General features: G+C 38.4%; 2 protein-coding genes across 2 annotated transcripts; one reads left to right on the forward strand and one right to left on the reverse strand.

Moving 5' to 3' along the window:
• The first annotated feature begins 12,230 nt into the window (after positions 1-12,230).
• LOC133744701 (anthocyanidin 3-O-glucosyltransferase 2-like) lies at positions 12,231-13,622 on the forward strand. Its single transcript, XM_062172768.1, has one exon. The coding sequence runs from the start codon at positions 12,231-12,233 to the stop codon at positions 13,620-13,622; it is 1,392 nt and encodes a 463-aa protein (XP_062028752.1).
• Positions 13,623-21,437: 7,815 nt separating this feature from the next.
• LOC133743404 (UPF0481 protein At3g47200-like) lies at positions 21,438-24,792 on the reverse strand. Its single transcript, XM_062171337.1, has 2 exons — positions 23,999-24,792; positions 21,438-23,082 (listed from the first exon to the last, which is right to left on the reverse strand). The coding sequence occupies exon 2, from the start codon at positions 23,056-23,058 to the stop codon at positions 21,550-21,552; it is 1,509 nt and encodes a 502-aa protein (XP_062027321.1). The 5' UTR covers positions 23,059-23,082; positions 23,999-24,792; the 3' UTR covers positions 21,438-21,549.
• Between the last annotated feature and the right edge of the window lie 516 nt (positions 24,793-25,308).

Genomic DNA, 25,308 nt, shown 5'->3' on the forward strand with positions numbered 1-25,308 from the left:
TGAAATCACAGAAGCGGAGGCTATGCCATCTCACTTCTAGGTCAGGAAGCAGGGAGTCACGGACGTTGCCAAATCTTTCTTCGAGTGAGACCCACAGTCTTCTGGGGTCTTCTTCATTCATACACTCGTACTGGAGCGAATCATCCATATGACGAGTCATTAGGATGATGGCTTTCGCCTTATATGCCTCTAAGGCTGCTCTATTTGCTTCCAAAGCTTGAGCTTGCTCAACAGTTAGCACGTCCTGGCTAGGCTCGAGAATCATATCTAAGATTCCATTGGCCTTGAGATGCTGGCGGACATCACGAGCCCACCTGTGATATCCAGAGCCAATTGTTCCCAATAGAGCAAAGTCCAATTTGTTCAGGTTACTCATCCTGAAAGAGAACAAGAACTTAGGGTTAGTTTCTGAGCGTAAAAGGCTACCACGAAAACATATAAAATTTCTGAGCGTAATTGCTTCCAAGAAATTAGGAATTTCTAAGCATAATCGCTTCTAAGAAATTCAATTCCAAGAGGTATTGGATTAGATCGAAACAATGACGTAAGTGGTCGATCATAAATTCTCTACAAACTCTAAGTTTGGAGATCTCAACAAGCTCTAAGCTTGGAGTGAGCACGAACCCCCACAGTTCGGCTTAATTAGGTCTCCCTTATGATGAAGAAAGGGGGGGGGGGTAGAAGAAGGGATGTTGCAAGTCCCCGAAAAAAAAAGAGAAATTGAATGTAAAAACTCTAAAAAAATGGGAACTTTTAGAAAAAAAATACATCGAAATGGGTCGCCGGAAAATTTGGCAGGAAAGTGGCCGAAAAAGTCGCCTGAAAAGTGGTTGACCGGCGTTGACCAGATGCTGACGTGGCAGTGGGGTCCGGTTGCTGACGTGGCTATAGGGTCTGGCTGATGACGTGGCAGTGGTTCTGGATGCTGACGTGGCGGATGCTGACTTGGCAGGCTGATGTCAGTGGGCTTCTTCTTTTCTGCCGGACGATCAGGCGCCCGGTTCAGCAAGTTTTAGGCCAGCTTTTGGACTTTTTCTTCCGGTTCCTGAATCTTCAGATCAAGGGGCTTCTGCTAGTAAAATTTGGTGGAAATTGGAGGTCCTGAAGATGGTGAACCGGTGGAATATTTGCTGCGGGTTGTATGGAGCTTTCGGTGGCCGGTTCGGTAGGTTTTCGGCCGGTTCTGGACTCCTGGGAATGAGGGCTTCAAGATGTGTGGCGGGGGCTGAAAGGGTTTCAAGATTTTGTATTCGGATTTAGGGTTTGGCTATTTGTTTCAGGGTTAGGACGTCGTTCTGATAACGTGTTTTAGGGAAACGAGAATTGAGAGAAAATTGCTGTGTGTTCTTATTGATAATAGGGGCCTCTTTATATGGAGGATTACAATGTATAGAATCTAAATCATACAAGGAAAGTAATTGTACATTGAATAGGAATCTAGATCCTTCTAATGTAACCCTATTACCACAATGTCAAGTAACCTAGAGTTTGGGCCAAACACAAAATAGAGATTTACTTAAACAGAAGTATAATTGTAATAGAATTGTGCACTTTAATGATTTGTTATTATATGATTGTGGTACATATTTGTTATTGTTGTGAGTCATAGTCAGTGAATTTTACAACCAGTAAATTCAAATCGAAGAATATAAAGATAGAAAGCTCAACACCACGAAGAGGAAAGGTACTAGTAAATTTTTAATGTTTAAGTATTATGAAATCACTTTGTTAGACAATAAGCCCATCATAGGCCAAGTTCATGAGTTATTCATATTGGTCTCAAAGCTTCGTGAATTAAAAATAATTATTCCTGATATTGTTTTTTTTTTTTGAACCAAGTAATTCATTCATCTCAAGCCAGAATGGCAAGGATACATACCTTCCCTTGCCAAACTTAAGGGCAAGTTTCGGACGTGGTATTATAGCACCACCCATTAGACAACCAGTGCTCACTTATTCAGTGAGCCTAAGAACTATGAAAAGTAACACATAGCAATTAGGCAAGTTCAGAAAAAAAAACTAAACTAAATTTTCTCCTTGCCCTTAATAGTTGGGCTAGGAGGTTTGGAAAGATAAGCTAAACATTGGTCTTGTGCTTCCTCAATCTTCTTTGATTTTGGGGGATTTTTATTCCTGGATCCCAGAGGCCTTCCCCTTTTCTTCTTTGGTTCAGACTGTGGTTGCATCACATCTTTTGGCACAAGAATGTTCCCTGGAGCTTCAATCATACCCAAGGACCTAGCAGAGAATTTGCTTGTGAACATTGGCATTTTTTTCTTTTTTGCAGGCACCTCAGTCAGAAGCGGTTTGAAAAGTTCAAGCAGCAGTATTTTGAGTTTTTGTGAAGACTTGGCAGGAGAGGGAGGTTGGGTACGCTTGTCACCCCTATTTTCTTTTTCTTTTCCCGCAGCCAGCTCAGGCGTACCTGTCTGCTCCTCAAGAGCCATTTCAGAATTGCTATTTGGACTAACCACATCCTCATTCACATTCACAAGTTCCATGCACGTACCTGGATCATGGCTTGCAGGCTCTGTAGCATTTTTGGTCGATGCATCAAACACAGTTAATGCCAATGTTTGATCTGGTACTTCCTCAGACTTCTTGGAGTTCAGAATTTTCTCACGCAGGATGATCGGTTTGCGACCTTTATTGCTCTTAGTGGATTGAAATAAAGATTTGCACACAGATGGCAATATGGGTGTTTGCACACCCTGAAATCTGAAAGTTCCATCCACAAAATTATTAGTAACAAACCCTAGGGAAGGACGTCCAACCTCAACTCTTGGATCACCCATCCCTCTAGTTGTAACCGGTGCTGCATGGTTTCCTAGTAAAGGGCAATGATCCCCTTCATGATAGATCAGGTTGCAATGATCACATTTACCCACAAGGTTCTCAAAGAAATACGAGATTTCGACTTCAACATGAGGTGCAAGCTTTAGGGTTTTCTTGAGAAAGAAGGGTTTCGAAATATCATGTGCAACATGAACCCTAACTTTGACAACATTCACAAAGAGTTTATCATCCATTTCAAGGAACTTACCAGCCACCGACACAATGCTATTGATCATGTCAGGTTCTTCAAACAGAGGTGGTATATGTTGCCAATTCGAACCCAGAAGAAAAGTGAGGTCATATCAATATCATGAATAGGGGAAAGTGGGAAACACCATCATATTCTTGAAGCACAACAGGAGCCTGATTAAATCTCCAAGGCCCTCCTTTCAACACCTTGTTATGATCCCTGCGCAAATCAAAAGTAAGGACAAACTTGTTTGGTGCCCTCTCTTGAACCTTGAAACCCTTATCGAGAACCCAAACTCGCCTAAAAAAAACGTTTCAGATCATTGAGCAAGGCCGGTTTCTTCACTAGTGGTCGTGCCAGCAAAAAGGATTGCGTTGCACGCTTTTGGACTTCTCCAGAGGGTCTTGAGAGATCAACCACATCGTTGCAAGCTAGCACAAGTGATGCAGCGAAGGACGAGGTCATGTCGTCAACGGTGGACATGGTGGCGGGTTGGGGAAGATGAGGAGCGGCACAGGAAGGCCAGGCCGCACGTTTTGGTGGCTGCGCATAAGCACGGCCTTAGGGTTTTTATTTTTATTTTTTATTATTCCTGATATTGTTAGTTGGGGCCATTAGGCATAAATTACGCATACATGGAATAATTATAGAAAGAAACTTCTGCACATGGTAGAAGATATGAGTTTGGAGAATTTACAATAAAAACATTCAAATTGAAGAGGAAACTAGAAATCAAGATAAGAGATTTTTCTCACAAGATTTCTCCAAAGTTCACAACGTGGAAGCAACGAAATACCAAAAGAACTTCAAAGTGAGAAGTTTAACTATGTAATTTTGTCATTGGAATTTAGCAAAATAATGCTGATAAATGAATATATATTCTCAGTTCACAAATGACTATGATGTCATTATATGCTTATATGTTGATGACTTACTCATATTTGTTCCAAATATGAAAGGTGTAACTAAAACTTTTTTACAAGGAGTACTTAAAATCAAAGTTCAAGATGAAGGACTTGAATGAAGTAGATACTATCTTAGGAATTAAGATAAAGAAGCATAATGGTGGTTATGCTTTGTGTTAGTCACATTATATAGAGAAATTGCTTCTTATAAATTAAATAATCATTTACAAATAAAGAAGCAAAAACCCTTTATGAGCATTCAACTATGAAATCTGAATTTATTACTTTAGTAGTCGCATGCAAAGAAGCAGAATAGCAAAGAAATATTGAAAATAGTGTTGTGGCCACAACCGATGTCATCCATTACTTTGTACTACGATAGTAAGGCTACATGGTCTAGAGCATATAGTAAAATATAGGATTAAATACTTGTTACTCCCTGTACTTTGCTCCGCAAAACAGTTCAGTCCCTCACCTTTTAAATTAAACAATTTAGTCTTTATTCTCTCTAATTCTCACACAACAGGTCCCAGAGTGACCATTATACCCCTCACTTCTTCTTTTTTAATATATATTTTTTTTCTCTCTTTTTTTCATTTCAATTTTTCCTGCTTCTCTCTATCTCCCCAAATTCGTCTCTGACCTCGAGTTCATCCACATTAATGGCAACCCATTTTCTGGTCAGGGTTTAGGATTGATCGGACCCCCACCTCTCTGACTTGAAATCTCTGATAGCAGAGCCCAAAAACACTGTCATAAAAGCAATTCGACAACTCCAAGCTTGGAGTCAAGGGCCTCATCAACTCAGGTCTCTCCTCCATCCCCCGAATCTTTATCCACCCACCCGTAACATCACACCAATTCCAGCCCACAACCCGACCCGATGCCCAACCAATCCCTACCATCAACCTCTCCGACCTCCATTCTGATCGCCGCTCCGCTGTCGTCGACCCATTTAATTTTAACCACCACAGAGTGTTAGATTTGAACAATTCAAGATCCAAGCGGGTTCAGACAACACTAGACATAACAAACGACGTCCCCGCCGCCTCCTTGCTCTTCACGACGTCGTTTAGGACTGGTGTGGAGAAACTCAACTAGACGGCCAGAGTGGGAGGCCCATTGGGCGGAGGAGATGTTAAGGTCGAGGGAGAGATATCCTCTGGTCAACGGTGTCAGGAAGTTGGTCTTGGCCTTGTTGCCGCGGAGAGACCTGGCGGCGCCATCATAGGTGAGAGCTGCCTCCTCCGACATGTCGAATGTGCCACACCTTCGTCTTCTTCCACGGTCCAGCCCATAGATTTGTTTTTTTTTCTTTGAATTGTACTAATTGAATTGAGATGATGAATTGACTACCCAAAATATGAATTAGGGGTTTTGTTTTTAGAGAGAGAGAGAGAAGCAGGAAAAATTGAAATAAAAAAAGAGAGAAAAATAAAAAAAATATTAAAAAAAGGAAGTGAGGGGTATAATGGTCACTCTGGGATCTGTTGTGTGAGAATTAGAGAGAATAAGGACTAAATTGTTTAATTTAAAAGGTGAGGGACTGAACTGTTTTTCGGAGCAAAGTATAGGGAGTAACAAGTATTTAATCCTAAAATATATAATGGAAAGTCTAGACATATTAACTTGAGACATGAGAAAGTCCAACAATTTATAACAGATGGAATTATCAATATTACCTATGTTAAGTCGAGTAATAATTTGGCGGATCCGTTTATAAAAGCACTCTTGAGAAATTTAGTAGTTAAAACATCTAGTGGAATGAGGCTAAAACCTTTACCTTAAATCACCAGTAATGGTAACCCGACTTTCTCTAGAACATCACTAGTTAAGAGTTTAATGGGTAATAACTAGTTACTATATGTGATTGTAGAAGCACTGAAAAATTAATTACAGAGCCTATTCCAGGATGATCACTGCAGAACTGCTACGTTTTAGGAGGATGAGTTAATTTCTCTTAATGAGGTTCATAGTTTATGTCTATAGTAGTAGGGGTGTATAGGAAGACACCTCACCTATATGAACATAAGAAGTGGTGCCGCTTCTACCGAGAGTTGGGTTTTATCTTGTAAATGTTCATGAAACCGGGAAAGCACAACGCCATAATAGTGCTTAATTGGTGCAGAATTTGCTTTGAGGAAATTTAATATGATTATGTGTGTGGTAAATCTGGTATTAACACAAGAGGACTTGCTTTAAGCTGTGGCCACCAAGGTTTTCGTTCATACTTTGACTTACTTACACTAATTGAAGGTTTAATTTGAAAGACACCTTTCTTGTATGCATGATCATATATGTATGGCTATAATTTGTGAAGAATTGAACTGAGAGAATTATGTCAATTTCATATTTTATATATATTTTGAAATGGGGGGGGGGGGGGGGGATTGTTGGAAATTTCAATTATATATATATATATAATATATTACATAATTAATTGAAGAGTTATGATGGTTGAAAATATATAAATCAAATTTATGATTATAGTGAAAAAGATAAATTATGAAGAGGTACATATATTTATATTGAACAATTATGTTTATATGGAAAAGGTGTCTTTGGCACCTCTTGATCTCTATATAAAGAGCAATACATGCCACCATTTTCAATCATCAAATTATTCTGCAATTGACTCTTCTCTTCTCCCTCTTCTTCTCTTATAACCATACAATTTCCTTCTAGTAGTTTCTAAGGGAATTCTTCGATTTTGCTTATCGTAGATTCCAAACTTTGTTGTATTCTGGAAGTGATTTGCCGATAACCCTTTAGCAAACTCATTGAGCGGGGGCAAATAACACTTTAAAGAAAAGACTCAAGTCGTACCTCAAAGTTGTTATTCTATTTTCATTTTCTCCATTTTTCTATATCCATAAATATACTTTCTCCATTCTTCTATTTCTTCAATATACCCAACACAGGTTCGTGGGGTCTCAGAGATCCAGCTTTCACGTTTTCTTCATCGCTTTGGGCTGTGTACAACGTTTCTCTCCTCTCAGGCGGCGGCGCAGGTGTGAATGATGGGTGACAGGCGAGCGGTGGAGGCGCAAGCATGGAGTAGGTGGCCAGAGGCCAAATCATGGCAGTGGCATGCCATGGATCGTATGGTGCTGGTTACTTCTCTGAGATGTGTCGATAGTCGAAATTTTTAATGGTGGTTTCGTGCTCTCAATCTGATGGACACAGATGGGTGGCAAGGCACGGTAAGCCTGTTACTGGTTCTCAGTTTTGGTTCGTGGATTTGGTTTGGATCCTGCCGACAACAGGCTAGGGTTTGGGGTGGCTTGTTGATTGGGTTGTGTTTCTTCAGTGAGGCGAGTTCAAAGGGATTGATTTGTGGTGGTGGCCTGCCGGCGGGGCACCTAGGGAGAGGGAAGAGTATTGTGGCGGCTGATTTTTGTTCTTGTTTAAGGTAGTGTTTCTGTTTAAGTTATTGGTTAGATTGTTCTGGTCTTTAGCATGTCCCTACTCTTTTGAGCTAGGGTTGGGTCACATTGAGGTGCCATGGATATGATGTCTTTCCTGGGGACGAATCGGTTTATATTCGGTGTTATCTTATGGTCGATGTGCTGACGAGCGATCCTTGTACGTGGTCTGGTATCTTTGGGACACAGCGTGGAAGAGGGCATTGATTTTTCTGGTGGTTGTCTATGAGGTGGTATTGAGATTCTCAGAAATTTTTGTAGCCCGAGAGGTTGGACGATATAGGTGGTTAGAGGTTGGGCCCTTTTGGCTCATGGAGATCATTCATGATGACGAACTTATAACTGGTTTAGGCTTTAGGGAGGAGAGTGGGGAATTCATGTCCACCACCAGTCATTCCCGTGTTATGTAATCTTAGTTATTTTCAATAAAAGTTTCTTACTCTAAAAAAAAAAAAAATCTCCCACTTATGAATGAGAGACGATGTCACTATATCAAATGATAATCCATCCAATCTTTTGAGTTTTTAAATCATTATCTTTTTGGGTTATTTTTTTTAACAAATAGTCAATGATATATATATACACAGTCCTTCTTGGCTAAGGATGTCCTTACCTTAGCTTGGGAACAGATTTCAAGTTTTTGACTACTTTTCGATCACATATTCACATCTTAACCGTTCAGTTTTTAGATCCTAATGTATAGATCATCTCTGCAAAATTTCAGCCAAATTGATGATCGTTAAGACATTCAAAACTGTAATTTACAATAATGAACACGAACGGTTCCGGTTCAACAGATTCTTTCATTGGTTTAATATAGTTCGATACCTTAATGATCATTAATTTGGCTGAAAATTTGCAGAAGTGATCTATACATTAGGACCTAAAAACTGAACGATTAAGATGTGAATATGTGATCGAAAAGTGGTCAAAAACTGAAAATCCGTTCCTAAGGCTAAGATAAGGATATCATTACCTGAGAAGAACTGTGTGTGTGTGTGTGTGTATCCTATCTAGAGCAGAGCTCCGATTTGAAATTAAAGTGTGCAGTTAGAGTTTAGGGTCACTTATCGGTCGTATATCCACATATCGACCGTTCAGTTTCTAGGTACTAATGTATAGATCATCTTTGCAAATTTTCAGCCAAATTGATGATCGTTAAGGTATTTAACTCGCTTAAACCAATGAACGAACTAAATCTGTCTAACCTGAACCGTACTAGCTTTAAGGTAGTTATTAATGCCTTAATGATCATCTATTTGGCTGAAAATTTACAGAGATGATCTATATATTAGTACCTAAAAACTGAACGGTCAAGATGTGAATATGCAATCGAAAAGTGATCCTAAACTCTAAATGTGCACTTTAATTTTAAAGTAGAGCTCCGCAATAGATATGATATATATATATATATATATATATATATATATATATATATATATATATATATATATATATATATATATAGTTATTGTACTTGTTACTTTCCTTATCTGGTTGGTCTGATTGAACTCAATGCCATGCAGTGTATGTCTAGGCTGCAGCACAAATAGGGTTTTTATTTTGATTTAGGGTTTGTAAGATATGTGGAAAAACATATCTAAACATTTGCCACCTCTGACTCTTGTTTGGTTTCCGCTTTTATCGGCATCTCCAACTATATGCTGCCAAACTTGCATCTAGAAAAGCTCATTTTAGGGAAAAATGTTAAAGCATGTCTCAGATGATTACTTACCAACATATCCTATCAAAGAACGTACACTAAGATTATTACCTACCTATATATGATCAAACCAATTTTTTCGATATAAATACGAAAGAGAATATGAAACTTTGACAAAAAAATTAGAACCCAAACGTACGAACATATTAAGGGGGGTGTATTCAATTCAGATTTTAAAAGATTTTGTTTGATTTTTTATAATCCATGGATTTACTTAATCCATAGATTGTTTAAATTCTATATGGACTTTGATTGATTCTAATGGATTGATTTACTGGTATTTGTTTAGATTTTACAAGTCCTTGTGATGTTTTTGATAGGTTAATTTTTTTTTTTCTTCTTTAAAAGTAATAGATGTATGGATCCAACTATAATGCTATTTCAGTGACAAAAAAGTGTGTGTGTGTGTGTGTATATGACAATCTACCATTTCTTTATGTTGTGTATAATGATATATGAATAATAAGAGAAAACTAATCAACCAAAATGTTACACAAAAAATAAAGTAGTAAACTAATGACATAATTTATTTCATATCTAATTTACAAAAGAACATATGTGTATGTAATTCTGGCTTTAAATGAATATATATATATCGGCACCCGGCTTCCGGTTTGATTAAAAAAAAAAGTGTATGTATCATCTTAACAATACCATTGAAAGTGAGCTTAATTAGCTAGAAGGATTAAGGATTCCAGAGCTATAGTGATAAAAATTTTAAAAAAATATTAGATGAGAGCAGAGGAGGATAGTGGGAAGATAGGTCTAAGACAAAATGGATGAGTGTCACCTATTAAGAGCTGCTTCTTTTTTTTTTTTTTGGTGAAAAGCTTCTTCATTTTTTGGGTGAGAAAGAATCCATCAAAATCTCTTAGGAAGTGGTTGGATTGTTTTTATGTTTTGATATGTATAAAAAGCACTATAAAATCCTCCAAAATCCAGCATTTAATGAAATCCTTAAAAATCTGTATACTTTTGAATATCTGCAGATTTGAATGGATAATTTTAAATCTTAATTGAATACATAAAGATTTTAAAGGATTGTTTAAAATCTCAATTGAATACCCATAGACTTTCAAAATACAAAAAAATCTTGTAGACTCTTAAATGAATACACCCCCCTAAATCTAAGTGATAAGATTCTGTGGGGAAATTGACTCATCTCAATTGAAGTGATTGATTCTGATGTGGAATACTTTTCATTTGGACAGAAAACTTGAGGTTTTAGTCATGGTCTTTGCCAACAATTTTAGTCATTTCAGGATCATTCAATGATTCAAAATTTCAAATACTCGTCAAAGCTGAATTTGAAAGATATATATATGGGTCAGGATCGTTTGCTATCTTCAATCAAAACCGACCATTCATTCTCAGCTTCTAATTAAACCCATGTGTTATTAATTTGTATTTATCCAGTAAGACTTATGGACATAGTCTAATTCCTATCCTTTAGTTAAATAAATTAGATCAGAAAACCGTCAAGGTTACGCTTTAAATTTAGACCAAAGAAGGCATATGACATAGCAGTCTATAACGAGTCATTAAATTCAAATTTTCAAACTGAACAAAATGTTCTTGAGAATTACACAAAAAAGGAGAACAAATTATTTGTTGCTTCCATTATGATTAGATGGAGTCATAACCTTCCAAACTTAGAAGTATTATGGGCTGCAGACAAACCTAAAAGTATTGTGGGCTCCCAGGGGAGCTTTATGTACGCAGACAAACCTATTATAGAACAGTTGCCAAATACCCAAAGTATACTTGGGCTCCTTTTCTTACATTCATCTTCTACACTAACATTTAACGTGGTAATGCAGTGTGGTTAATGTATTCTTGATAAGTTGTATTCGTGATTGGTGTTAATGATTTAACATTGATTGTTAGCTAGAGTATGTGCTTAGAGTTTATCTCTCAAATGTTGGAACAAGGGTGATATATCACCATAAACCTTACACAATCAAAACTTATTTTAGCCATGCACATGTCAAGCACTATTTTGCAGATACATCATTGAAATGCCACTAATTGACAATTTTCTTGACATCAATGACATGTACTTCTTGATCGTCGCACATATGTTGTGGATTTCTTTTCTTCTTTGATTAACTCTATCACATGATGAGAGATTTCGTATGTGGGACATTTACACCAAATGTTATTTTTTTTTATTTTTTAGTGTAGTAGCATTTTTATCCTTGTATACGTTGTTACTTATTCTAGTTATTTGATTGAAAGAAGGGGAGTGAAATCCACACTCCATGTTTCTTATTTTGGTAACTTAAATTTTATCTTTACTAACTTAAATTTTGTCTTTTTATGAGAACTAGCAAAAGTCCCCAAGCGATGCTGCGGGATTTGTTATGGTTACCAATTTTGTATGTAAAGCTATGTTGATGTGAACAATTGGGACAATTACAATCACGCATATATGGTTAATAAAACTATTCAATTCTTAAGAAATAAAATAAAAAAGGACCAACTCAGGTATCATATTTAGTCGTCTTCATGTTATTTTTTTTTTATTTTTTAGTGTAGTAGCATTTTTATCCTTGTATACGTTGTTACTTATTCTAGTTATTTGATTGTAAGAAGGGGAGTGAAATCCACACTCCATGTTTCTTATTTTGGTAACTTAATTTTATCTTTACTAACTTAAATTTTGTCTTTTTATGAGAATTTTGAGCAAAGAAGGAAAGAGGGAGTGTGGATTTCACTCCCTTGATAAGAATTTATTTGTAATTAGTGTCATCTGCCTTACTTACTTGACCATTGATTTAGGGTACAAGTACATAGGAATAGATTCCTGTCCTGTTCTAGCTTTGGGCCTGTTAAAAAAAAAAAAAAAAAGTTGTAATGTTCATTAATACATACCAATAGTAAACTTGCCAAAATGTATCTGCAACTTAATTTGTTTGTAAAAAAAATTCAAACTGATAATTGGTAACTTAAAGTACTTTTAAAGCCTCATAATGATTCTGGTTAGTTTTTCTTACATGCAGGTTATATTAGACTCATAATTTTTATACTAGTAAATTGAATGAAGGAAAGAAATAACGTCGACGTCTTTGCATTTAAGAAATCAGCTTCAACACACTGTCGATCTGTAACCTTCTTATCTCGCTTTGTTTAAACCATCGAGCCAACCTGCGATGCTTGATAAACAAAGTGATGCAATGAACAGAATCTCACCAAAAGGGCATGTTGCCATTCTTGCATTTCCGTTTGGCTGCCACGCAAAGCCTGTGCTAAACTTGGTGTGCAAGCTTGCAAAAGCTGCCCCAAACACGCGCTTTTCTTTCTTCAACACATTGAAATCCAACGACTTGCTGTTCTCAGAATCAAAATCCGAGATTTTGGAGAACATAATACCCTACAATGTATCAGATGGTGTTCCAACAAATCATGTCTTAACAGGAAACCCGCTAGAGGCAGTGAACCTTTTCCTCAAGGCGGCGCCTGAAAACTTCAAAACCTGCATTGAAAAGGCAATGGCAGACACAAGCACGCAGATCAGTTGTCTAATAACAGATGGATTCTTGGTCTTTGGTAGCCAGATGGCTGAGAATTTGGATGTTCCATGGATTCCAATTTGGATACCCTTACCTTGCACCCTGTCTGCTCATATTTACACTGACGTTATTCGCCATTTATATGCAAATGATGGTGTTGATGGTCAAGGAAAAACCCTAGAAGTTATTCCGGGTTTGTCTACAATGCGCATCGAAGACTTACCAGAAGAAGTACTTCCCAGTGAATCTCTATTCTCGCACACGCTAAGACGAATTGGACTAGTCCTACCACAGTCCACAGCCGTTGTCATGAATTTCTATCAAGAACTAAACCCCACGCTCCTTGAAAATGATCTCAAATCCAAGTTGCCCAGGTTGCTCAATGTAGGTTTTCTCTCCCTTTCATTACCACTACCACCATTGCCACCATCAGAATCCGATGCCACAGGCTGCCTTTCGTGGTTGGACGAGCAACGAGCTTCGTCTGTGGTGTATATCAGTTTCGGAACTGTGGGAGCTCCATCTAGGAGTGAGCTTGTAGCTCTGGCTGAGGCATTGGAAGCAATTGATGCACCATTTCTTTGGTCTCTTAGAGACAATTTTAAAGACTTATTGCCGTCTGGTTTTGTTGGAGGGGAAAACAAGCATAGGAAAGTTGTGTCATGGGCACCTCAGGCGCAAGTGTTAGGACATAGCTCAATAGGTGTGTTTGTGACTCACTGCGGGTGCAATTCTGTGTATGAAAGCATTTCGAATGGGATCCCAATGATCTGCAGGCCATTGTTTGGAGATCACAGAATGACTGCGCGGATGGTTGAGGAACTGTGGGGTGTTGGAGAAAAAGTGGAGGGCGGAGTATTCACAAAGAGTGGAGTGATCAAAAGCTTCGAGCGGATTTTGAAAAATGAAGAAGGGAAGAAGATGAGGGAGAAGGCCAGAGCCCTCAAGGAGATTGTAGGAGTGGCTGCTGGGCCTTCTGGAAGCGCTCTTCAAGATTTTCGAACTTTGGTGGATGTAATTTCTTTGTTTTAAGGCAGGCTTAATTAGCATATATATAGTTGACTATGTGACCAATTGGCTAGTCTAAAAAATCATAGGGAAAAATAAGGGTCCGTTCACTTGGAAACGCTTAGTGAATTGCGATCTTACAGTTGATGCTAAAATTTATTAATGAATTAAATTATGTTTAGTCCCTGTACTTTGTCCCTCTCATCGTTTCAGTCCCTGACATTATAATTTAATCTAAAAACTCTCTGACCTCACAATTTCCCTCCAATAGGTCCCTCCCGCGTCAAATTAAGAGTTGGCCTTAGGTGAAATGTCAAATATACCCCTTTGTTATTTCTTTTTCTTTTTTCCTTTTTAATTTCTTTTTTTCCTTTTTAATTTCTTTTTTTTCTTTTTTTCTTTTTTCTTTTTCCTTTTTAATTTCTTTTTTCCTTTTTAATTTTAATTTTTTCCTTTTTAATTTCTTTTTTTTCCTTTTTTCTTTTTTCTTTTTCCTTTTTAATGACCATCGTATCTTGCTGCATCGGTAGCGCCACGTCGGCGAACCAATCCAGATCGACCCGAAACCCTAATTCTTGTTCTCCACGCCGGCGGCCCTTTTTTTTTCTTTTTTCTTTTTCCTTTTTAATTTCTTTTTTCCTTTTCCTCTTTTTTTTCTTTTTTCCTTTTTAACTACTATTTTCCTTTTTCTTTTTCCTTTTTCCTTTTTCCTTTTTAATGACCATCGTATCCTGCTGCATCGGTAGCGCCACGTTGGCGAACCAATCCAGATCGACCCGAAACCCCAATTATTGTTCTCCACGCCGGCGGCCATTTTTCTTTTCCATCACTACTCTTCTTCTTCACTTCTGGTTTTGGTCAACTTGGCCATCAAAAACCATCATTTCAACCAGACCCAAAATCCAAATCACCATTTTGAGCAAGACCCAAAAACCTCAGGGTCTGAAAAAATGGTAGTTTTCAGTGAAAAGTTTCCAAATTGAGGCTTGAGTGGGAGAGAGAGAAGTAGGCTGTGAAAACAAGAGGGGAGTGGTTTAGCGGCGAATTTCCGAGCTGATTGGGATCTGCTTGTGTTTGGGAGATGGCGTCGGCGACGATGGAGGCGAGGGCGGATCCCAACAGAGGGAGATGGCTTCAGAGAAGGTGAAGAAGTGATCGATCAGCTCCTAGCCTCTTGCTTTTGCTCTATGTCCATCTCTGCACCGCCAAGCTAGGTCTTTGCTGGGTTTGGTTTCAATTTGGGGAGAGAAACAGATGGGTTGTGGAGTTTGATCGGAATGAAATTGGTGGGTTGAGGAAGGAGAAAGTAGGCAAAACGAAAAGAGAAAAAAAGGAAAAAAAGAAATTAAAAAGGAACAAGAAAAAAAGAAGAAAAAGCAAAAAAGAAATTAAAAAGGAAAAAAAGAAAAAAAAGGAAAAAAAAATTAAAAAGGATCAAGAAAAAAATAAGAAAAAGCAAAAAATAATTAAAAAGAAAAAAGAAAAATAGTAGTTAAAAAGAAATTAAAAAGGAAAAAAAAAAATTAAAAAGGAAAAAGAAAAAAAAAAGGAGAAAAAGAAATAATAGAGGGGTATATTGGACATTTCACCTAAGGCCAACTCCTAATTTGACACGGGAGGGATCAATCAGACGGAAATTTTGACGTTAGGGACTTTTCAGATTAATTGAGAATGTCAGGGACTGAAACGAAAAAATGATCATAGTACATGGACTAAACATAATTTAATCCTTTATTAATTAAGGTTCTGATTCCACGATATTTTCTCAACAAGTAAACCAATGTTACAGTAACATCTCCTTATCAAGTTAATATACTTATTGCTAAAAGTTGGATTTATAAGCATACATAAAAGGAACTAAAGGTCATGGAGGCCAACCAAAACAATAAAGAACAGAGGCATATATTACATGTATTTCCGAAAATGAAGTGCAACATAAAACGAATTGCAAAGTGCAAAAATCAAACGAGGTAACATTAAGGAACATTTGTTTTTTTTGGTTACAACATTAAGGAACATTTATTAGCAATGGGATAGCCACCAAATAAACTAGCTGAGCAAATCCTAACGATTTTACCTTTCAATTTTAACTCTTGATGCTAAACACTGTTTGCAACAATGTGAGAATAAATATGATAGCTGCAAAAACCTAGGAAGCAATTGCCTATGGACTGCTGTAATAATTTCGAACATACATTGCTCGCCATCTTGGCCCCAACGACGTCTGCAATAGTTGTTCACTTCGCGGCAAGGTTCAAGATAATAGAAGTGGTAGACATTTCTATAGTTGTAATTTGTAAAGGTTTGTTGAAGAACTTGGTCGCATCTTCTGGATTCAACCAATTTTGAATAATTCCGTTTGTACAGTCGAAATTCTGTCTTGATGAGTGTATCAAGGAGGACGGCATAAGAAGTGATCCTAGGCTTGCAACAATTGTAACACTGCTCTTAGGAAATCAAGTTTCGGAAGCTAGAAAGCTTTTGTATCGAGAGTGGACAATATATGTTGGCGTGAGTCCTACCGACAAGGATGGCCGACAATGCTGGAATGCTGGCGTGAATCATGCCATTATATTAGGAATATTCCTTTTGTAATAATATCCTTTTGTAATAGGATTTGATGTATGTGATGTATATATACTCTGTTCTTAGAGAAGAAATACATAAGAAAATCTCCCAATCCTCTCGTTCTTTCTGACTTGGTATCAGAGCAGAGATCCAATTTGGACTCTCTGTTCCGTTGTGTTTTTTTTTTTGGTTCTTTCTGAGTTCTTTTGGGTTCTTTTGATTAGTACAGAGAGAAACACAAGCAGAGCTATATCTTCCTACAAAATCACAGTATAGTTTTTTGTAAATCATCTTTTTGACTAGGCTCTAGCGATTCTGGACTACTTGGACCAAAGAGGCTTCCCCATCAACGCCTCCCACCTCATCACCTACTGCGTCCGCAGCTCGACCAACCACCCATCTCCAGCCGACGTCAGCTGACGTCTGTCCCTCATCAGATCGGCTTCTGTCCTTCCAAGTACTCAGCCCGCCGTCGCTCATCCTTCCAGGTGCTCAGCCCGCCGTCGTTCTATCCCAGGTGCCCCGTCGCTCAGTCCGATTCCAGCCTCAGTGGGAGCAATCTCTGATTCCGATTCTAGTTGGAGCGACCTCCACTGTCCCATCGCCGATCGATCGAAAGAAGAGGAGATCGAGCCTTGCGTAGCAGCTGCAGACTACAAGAGGAACAGAGCGTAGGAACATTTAAAGTTTGAGGGTCTTTAAAGAAGTGGGTGATCGATTTCCTGCTGGTATATACCAGCATATAACCTCTGGGTTCTGCTGCAACAGTTTGATTTTTAAAGAAAAATCCTGCAACAGTTTGCACGCCTGTGTGAGACAAAGCAAAGGCTGAAAGAAAAAAAATGTCTTCTGCATACTAATAGTGCCTGCACTTCTTCCAAGTTCCAACCCCTGTCTTCTGCAACCATCTTCTGCATTTTTTTTCCTTTTGCAAAAAAGCTGCAGCCACTTAATTAATCTTTTTTCCCTCTTTCATATCCCACCATTTAATTAATCCTTTTTTTCCCACCCACTTACCCGTACACCACCAACTCATTCCTCACTTTCCACCCACTTTTTATTCTATTAAACTTTCCAACACCCACCCTAAACCCTAAAAAAAAAAAAAAAAAAAAAAAAAAAAGTTTTTTGCATATGGCTTGTAACTATTGCAAGGAAGTTGGTCATTTCAAGAATCAATGTTTTAAGTTGCAAAGATTTCATTCCAACAATTCTGGTTGGAGTGGAGGGAGCAATACTGGAGGGAGTAGAAGTCAGAGAGGCAAAGTTGCAGTCCAACAAGTATCAGAACCTGATTCCTACAGTGTTGAAGGGCAAGACCTCTCTAAGGATAATGTTTTCTTGACTAAGAAAACTCGAGGTAAAATTGGTATTGCTTTACATGTTTCTGACTTTACTGGTAGTGATACATGGATAATTGATTCTGGTGCGACTGATCATATGACCTACGACAAGTCTTTCTTTGTGTCTATGTCATCTCCTTCTATATCTCATGTCTTTAATGCAAATGGTGCGTCTTTTCCGGTCCTAGGTATTGGGTCTATTCAGGTTACACCGTCCATTGTTTTGCATGATGTCCTTTATGTACCCTCGTTGTCTCATCATCTTTTATCTGTATCTCAACTGAATTCACAGAATAAGTGCTCTGTAACCTTTTATCCAATGTATGTTGTTTTTCAAAATCTGTGCAATCGGGTGATTATTGGCAAGGGAGACCTGAGAGGGAGACTGTTTCACTTGGATTACATGTACGCAGGACAAACACAAGTACCGGAACAGCCTTTGGCCCTGACATTGAGTTCTGATCGATTGAGTGAGGTATGGTTGTGGCACAGACGTTTGGGTCATCCATCTTTTGGGGTTATGAAAAAGTCTATGCCTTCGTTATTTTTGGGAATAAGTGATTCTAGCTTGCATTGTGAAACTTGTGCTTTGGCTAAGAGTCATAGGTCTAGTTATCCTTCGAGCTTTCATTCTAGTATCATGCCTTTTGAGTTAATTCATTCAGACTTGTGGGGTCCTTCAAAACATTCTACCCTTTCTGGAATGCGATATTTTGTGTTATTTGTCGATGACTTTACCCGACTATCCTGGGTTGTCTTACTTAAGTCCAAAGATTCTGTTTTCTCTGCCTTTACAGCATTTCATAGTCTTATTCGTACTCAATATGATGCTAATGTTAAGGTCTTTCGTTCCGATAATGGAGGTGAGTTTGTTAATCATTCTTTTCATGAATATTTCCAACACCATGGCATAATCCATCAAACTTCTTGCCCACAGACACCTGAGCAAAATGGGGTGTCTGAACGGAAAAATCGTCACCTTCTGGAAATGGCTCGGTCCCTTTTGCTTAGTGCTAACATGCCTAAGTACCTTTGGGGAGAGGCCGTTTTGTGTGCTTCTCATCTTATCAATCGCCTTCCATCCGCCCCTCTTCAAGGTCGGGTCCCACTTGAGGTCTTGTCTGACTACGTTTCTATCCCATCCTCTAATACTCTTCCTGCTCGTGTCTTTGGTTGTGTTGCATATGTTCATCTGTATAAGAATCAAAGGTCAAAATTGGATGCTAGAGCCCTTAAGTGTGTCTTTGTTGGTTATAGCTCTCATCAGAAAGGTTACAAATGTTATCATCCTCAATCCCAGAAATTTTATGTCACCATGGATGTTACTTTCAGTGAAGATGCTTGTTATTTCTTGCCTCCTGTGACTCCTCCTCAGGGGGAGAGGTCTTATTATTATGAAGATTTGTTCAATGGGCAAGATGAGAGTCTGGCATCTGAATCCTTAAGGTTGGAGTGTTTAGGAACAGAGCTGGAAAAGGAGGATAGAAGCTCTACCGACCCATCGTCTGATTTGGAAACGGAAAACAGGGGTTCGGCAGGAAAAGAAACCTCGGGCAATGTGTTACGGACTGGTCAATTGGATCAATCTGACCGGTCGGTCGAGGAGGCCGTTTCAGACCCTGTTCTGCAGTCTTCTGATGGTGTTTTGAATAATTCTTCTGTCTCTCCCTCTCCTTCAGCGGTCTCACCTGCTCAATCATCACCCGAGGTATGTCCTAATCCTTCCTTGTCTAATAGTCCTTCTGTGTCTGGTAGTGTTCCCACCAAAACCTTGCCCAGTCGTTCAACCCGTGGTCAGCCTCCGAAACACTATGAACCTGTTCTAAGTGCTAAAACTAAATACCCTATTGCTAATTATGTGTCGACCCATAGGTTATCTAAACCGTATGTAGCCTTTGTGAATCAATTATCTTCTGTGTCTCTTCCTAGTAAAGTGCAGGAAGCCATGAAGGATGAGAAGTGGATGAAAGCAATGACAGTCGAGATGGATGCTCTTGAGAAGAATCGTACGTGGGAGTTAGTATCATTACCACCCGGGAAGAAGACAGTTGGTTGTAGGTGGGTGTATACAGTGAAACATAATTCAGATGGTTCAGTGGACCGGTACAAGGCAAGATTAGTGGCTAAAGGCTATACTCAGAAGTATGGAGTGGATTACGATGAGACATTTGCACCAGTGGCCAAAATTAACACAATTCGGGTACTTCTTTCGTTAGCTGCTAATCTTGATTGGTCTTTGCAACAATTTGATGTTAAGAATGCATTCTTGCATGGTGACCTGCATGAAGAAGTTTATATGGATTTGCCTCCTGGATATGGTACTTCCACTGGAGAACAGGTGGTGTGCAAATTGAAGAAGTCGCTTTATGGCTTGAAGCAGTCTCCCAGAGCTTGGTTTGGCCGATTCACCAAGTTCATGAAGAAAATTGGATACCGACAGAGCAATTCAGATCACACCTTATTCCTTAAACATCGGTGTGGTAAGGTGACTGCCTTGATTATTTATGTTGATGACATGGTTGTGACAGGTGATGATATTGAGGAGATTCAAAGGTTACAAGGTCAGTTATCTTCTGAATTTGAGATGAAAGATTTGGGTAATTTGAAATATTTCTTGGGAATTGAAGTTGCTCGTGGGAAGGATTGTATTGTGTTGAGTCAAAGGAAGTATGTCTTAGACTTGTTGGCAGAAACAGGTATGCTGGATTGTAGACCTGTTGATACTCCTATCGAGCAGAATCATCGGTTAGCAGAGTACTTGGACCAAGTACCTACAAATAAAGGGAGATACCAGAGGTTAGTTGGACGGTTGATTTATTTGTCCCACACTAGACCAGATTTAGCCTATGCAGTTAGTGTGGTGAGTCAGTTTATGCACAATCCCAGTGAGGTCCATATGGATGCTGTATTTCGTATTTTACAATATTTAAAGTCTGCTCCAGGGAAAGGATTAATCTTTTCAAAACACAATCACTTGGATGTTTTTGGATACACAGATGCAGACTGGGCAGGTAATATTACAGATCGTAGGTCTACTTCGGGATACTTCACATTTGTGGGTGGTAACTTGGTTACTTGGAAGAGCAAGAAACAAAAGGTGGTGGCTCGCTCCAGTGCAGAAGCAGAGTACAGAGGAATAGCCCGAGGACTTTGTGAGATGTTGTGGTTGAGAAATTTGTTGAGAGATTTGGGGTTCAAGCAACAAAAGGCTATGCCGCTTTATTGTGATAATAAGGCTGCAATTGAAATTGCTCACAATCCAGTTCAACATGATCGCACGAAACATGTGGAGGTAGATCGACACTTCATTAAAGAGAAGCTGGATGAACATATCATTTTGTTTCCCTTCGTTCCTACTGAAGAGCAATTAGCAGATATTCTTACAAAGGCTCTATCAAGTAAAGCCTTTTATGACTCACTTGACAAGTTGGGCATTTGTGATCTGTATGCACCAACTTGAGGGGGAGTGTTGGCGTGAGTCCTACCGACAAGGATGGCCGACAATGCTGGAATGCTGGCGTGAATCATGCCATTATATTAGGAATATTCCTTTTGTAATAATATCCTTTTGTAATAGGATTTGATGTATGTGATGTATATATACTCTGTTCTTAGAGAAGAAATACATAAGAAAATCTCCCAATCCTCTCGTAGAAAATCTGTTCTTACAATATATATTACAATAACCAAAGGTGGTATTTCGAGTACCCCATTACTGAATTTGATATCCAATATGCCATTGGATGTACTATGTACCCTTCTTGAATTTAACTCCAGCTTCCATCAGACTCGAGATTCTATCTTGTTGATGCTGCATTAATATGTTTATTGACATTAATTTATAAGTATCTATGCAATAAGTTACGTACAATGCCAGGAAGGCCAATTGGTTAACAAGCAGCAAAGAAACAAAGAACAAGAAAAAACAGCAGAGAACAGAGACACACATGTCAATATGTAATCCCAACATGAAACCAACCACACAGCAGAAAAGAGGAAAGCAAACGACCTAGGCGGCCAGATATGTCTAACTTTCAATTTTACATCTTGATAGTGAACACTGTTTGCAATAATGCAAGGATAAATATGATAGCTGCCAACATTTGCGAGGCAATTGCCCATGGACTGCTGAAATGATTTCGAACATACATTGCTCGCCATCTTGGCCAACGACGCTTGCAATACTTGTTAACTTCCTGGGAAAGCTCTAGGTAGTAGAACTCGGTGACATATGTATCACTGTAAAGATTGTCAAAGATCTGGGATGCCTTTTCTGGATTCAACCAATTCTTAATGATTCCATATTTGCAGAGTATATCAATGTCTTTTGGAGTGTTGATGAGTATATCTAGTAGCATTGCATAATTTGTGATCCTAGGATCGCACAGATGGTAACACTGCTCGAAGCTGATCATGTTTCGGAACAAAGCTTCAGTTGACTCGTGAATTATGAAAGGTGGTATTTCGAGTACCCCATTGCTGAATTTGATGTCCAATATGCCATAATCCGTACTACCCTTCTTGAATTTCACTCCAGCTTCTATCAGGCTTGAGGCACTTGGAATTAGTTCCCATCTTTCCCTATTTCCGCTTTCTAATTGCAACGTTGACCCAATTAACGAAGATCTCAACAGATCTAGTACATGTTTAGTTTCGTTATAATGAGTGCTTCGCAACAAGCTAGTTTCCATTGATGAATCTAATCCTCTTGTCCCAAAAATTCGAAAGAACCTCAAAGTTAGTCGAGTCAGGACATTAACAGACGATATTGGCTGTGGAGAACGAAAGATAAGAATATCGTCATCAGAAGAAGTCAAGCTAAACAAACGATGAAGCACCATCCAAGGTATTTGGTTTTCTAACAAGAACAAGTCACGATCTACAACCTCGAGCATACAAGCCCTATTCATCACGGGGTCATTCGCTGAAGTCGATGAATCAAGACCTCCGTATTTACGGAATAGCTCGATGAGAAAGCAACCATCAACTAACAAGATTTTGATAAACTCATCTCTAGTGAATTCAACTGGTACAGCATAACATTGGCGGGCTTCTTCCTCAATACATGCAATCCATTTTACCATGTCTTTCAAAACTGTGCCCTTTGTTTGTGAGACTCGACTGATGAGGTCTTGCGTATATTTCAGTTTAATTTGCTCTGTGGCTGTCAATCCTGGTTTGCCATGGTGTAAAGGCCCGATCGAGAATGCCGTGGGGACATAAGTTTTCTCATTAGTTCTAAAGAGTATTCCGGGGGTTTCGAAGATGGAACATTTGGTTGACAAGAGGGAGTTTTCAAAAACAATACTATCCAGTGAAGATCTCAAATCACTTTCCACAAATCCAATATCAATGTTTTCCATAGAAGATCCAAAATTACTTTCGTCTGATGCAGCTGCAACATCAATATTATTTCCCATGAAAGATCGAAAACTACTCTCATGTGGTGCAGCTGCAGTATCAACATTAGTTCCTGTGGAATATCCGAAACTGCTCATTTCAATAGGACCAAAATCATTAGCGCTATCATCTCTACCAAGACCTTCCATATCCTTCTATTTTTCTTCTCCTTCCTGTCAAAAAGAACTTTCCTTTACTCAATAATGTCTTTTATTCTGTTTATGACATATGTCTAATTAATGAGTTCATAAGTTAAAAACGTAAAACTTTTTTTTCTTTTGGATTAACCGGGAGAGGAGATCCGAGTTCACCAACTTTTTGTTCGAGTATAACACTTGAGTTAAAAAGAACTTTTCTTTACTCAATAATTTAGAGAAAATTTCTTTATAGCATTTCAAATTGCTAAATTGGTGAATCCTTTGACACAAACAAAAGTGCCTAGCTTTTTAAGTAGTAGAGATATGCTACTACAAATCTATAATAGCAATTTCTGTAAAAAAAAAAATGGCTCAACATTAGAGTGGGAAGTTTTTTTTTATCAGATAAACAACTCAAATGCTATGACTAGTCTTTCGTGAGTCGAATTCATAGCCTCCCACTTACGAAGTGGAGATTATGTCACTAGACCAAATGGTACTGGGCTAGAGTGGGAAGTCGAGTTCTCTAAAACTTAAAATTATACATTAGAGGTTTTAATCTCCTCTGATATAACAAAAAAGAAAAATCTCCAAAATATAGACTCATGTGGCTCTTTTACTCTTAGACTCTTAGTGCAGTAAATTAACTACATTTTCTCTTTTATTTCTTGATTTTTACAGATCTGAGTTGCTCATCATCTTATCCACACTGAAAAGGGGAAAGAGGACAGCAAAGAAACGTACAGTAAACATTAACAAAGATGCATGTTGAAAATGACACATTAATGCTTTCTTCAGTTACAATCATGAATGAAACTTAAGAACCATCTGATCACTTGTTAGTCGTATATTAGACAAGAAAAAACAAGAAGCTATAATTTTCTTTCGAAAAGCATATGCATGTATTAGTGAGCAAAATCAGTTGGAAGGCTCTCATGAAAGTGATACTTACCTGGTATCTTGAAGCTTTTAGGAACCAGGTGGATCAAGTGCTGGCTCTTCCTTCCGAACCTCTCTATGCCATCAGCCTAATATCGGGTTTGGTATAAGTTGCTTCGTACAGAATATTAGTTCTTGGAACTGAACGAGGGAGAACCAGCCGCAAATTAAGTCTTCTTCGTCTACTGACCAGAGATAAATAACCAGCAAACTAGTCAAAGTCAAGCAAAGGGAACGAATACTCAATTGGTGTGCTTTTATCTTTGACCAAAAAAAAATAAAAAAATTGGTGTGCTTTTGCGGATGTCGAATTATTATTCTAGCTATACTAAAATGCAAACAGAGTGAGGACAAACGAAATGAATAGTTCCTTGACCATTCTACCCCTCTCCTGCATGCTATTTTATGAAATTACCCCGACACCTGTCTAGCCCCAGTCATTCTGCTCAGTGTACGTGTGTCTCTGCTTCCTTACTCCCTTTCTACATGTCTTTGCTTCTTTACTCCACAGTAAGGGAAGGAGAGAGGTAGCCGCTTCATTCGCTCTATTCCAATTTCAGTTCAACGAGCCAGTAGCTTTACAGGTTTGCTTTTACAATCATGGCATTCAAATCCCCACTTTATACGAGCGGAAAGGATGAATTTGTGTTTTAAATGGCGAGATTAAAGTGGCGCAAGATTAAAGTGGCGGAGTGGAATCAGAGAAAGAAGGAGGGGAGGTTTTCGGGGAAACTATCCATCTCGGGTGTTTTGTCCTTGGACTGACTAGCTTTCACGAGAAAGAAAGAGGAGAGAAATCTGAGTCTGGGTTTGTTTTGGATTGCGGATGTAAGTTTTTTCTTATGAAAAAAATCTCCCACTTATGAATGAGAGACGATGTCACTATACCAAATGATAATCCATCCAATCTTTTGAGTTTTTAAATCATTATCTTTTTGGGTTATTTTTTTTAACAAATAGTCAATGATATATATATACACAGTCCTTCTTGGCTAAGGATGTCCTTACCTTATCTTGGGAACAGATTTCAAGTTTTTGACTACTTTTCGATCACATATTCACATCTTAACCGTTCAGTTTTTATATCCTAATGTATAAATCATCTCTGCAAAATTTCAGCCAAATTGATGATCGTTAAGACATTCAAAACTGCAATTTACAATAATGAACACGAACGGTTCCGGTTCAACAGATTCTTTCATTGGTTTAATATAGTTCGATACCTTAACGATCATTAATTTGGCTGAAAATTTGCAGAAGTGATCTATACATTAGGACCTAAAAACTGAACGATTAAGATGTGAATATGTGATCGAAAAGTGG

The sequence above is a fragment of the Rosa rugosa genome, chromosome 4 (assembly GCF_958449725.1).
Source record: "Rosa rugosa chromosome 4, drRosRugo1.1, whole genome shotgun sequence".
Lineage (NCBI taxonomy): Eukaryota > Viridiplantae > Streptophyta > Magnoliopsida > Rosales > Rosaceae > Rosa > Rosa rugosa.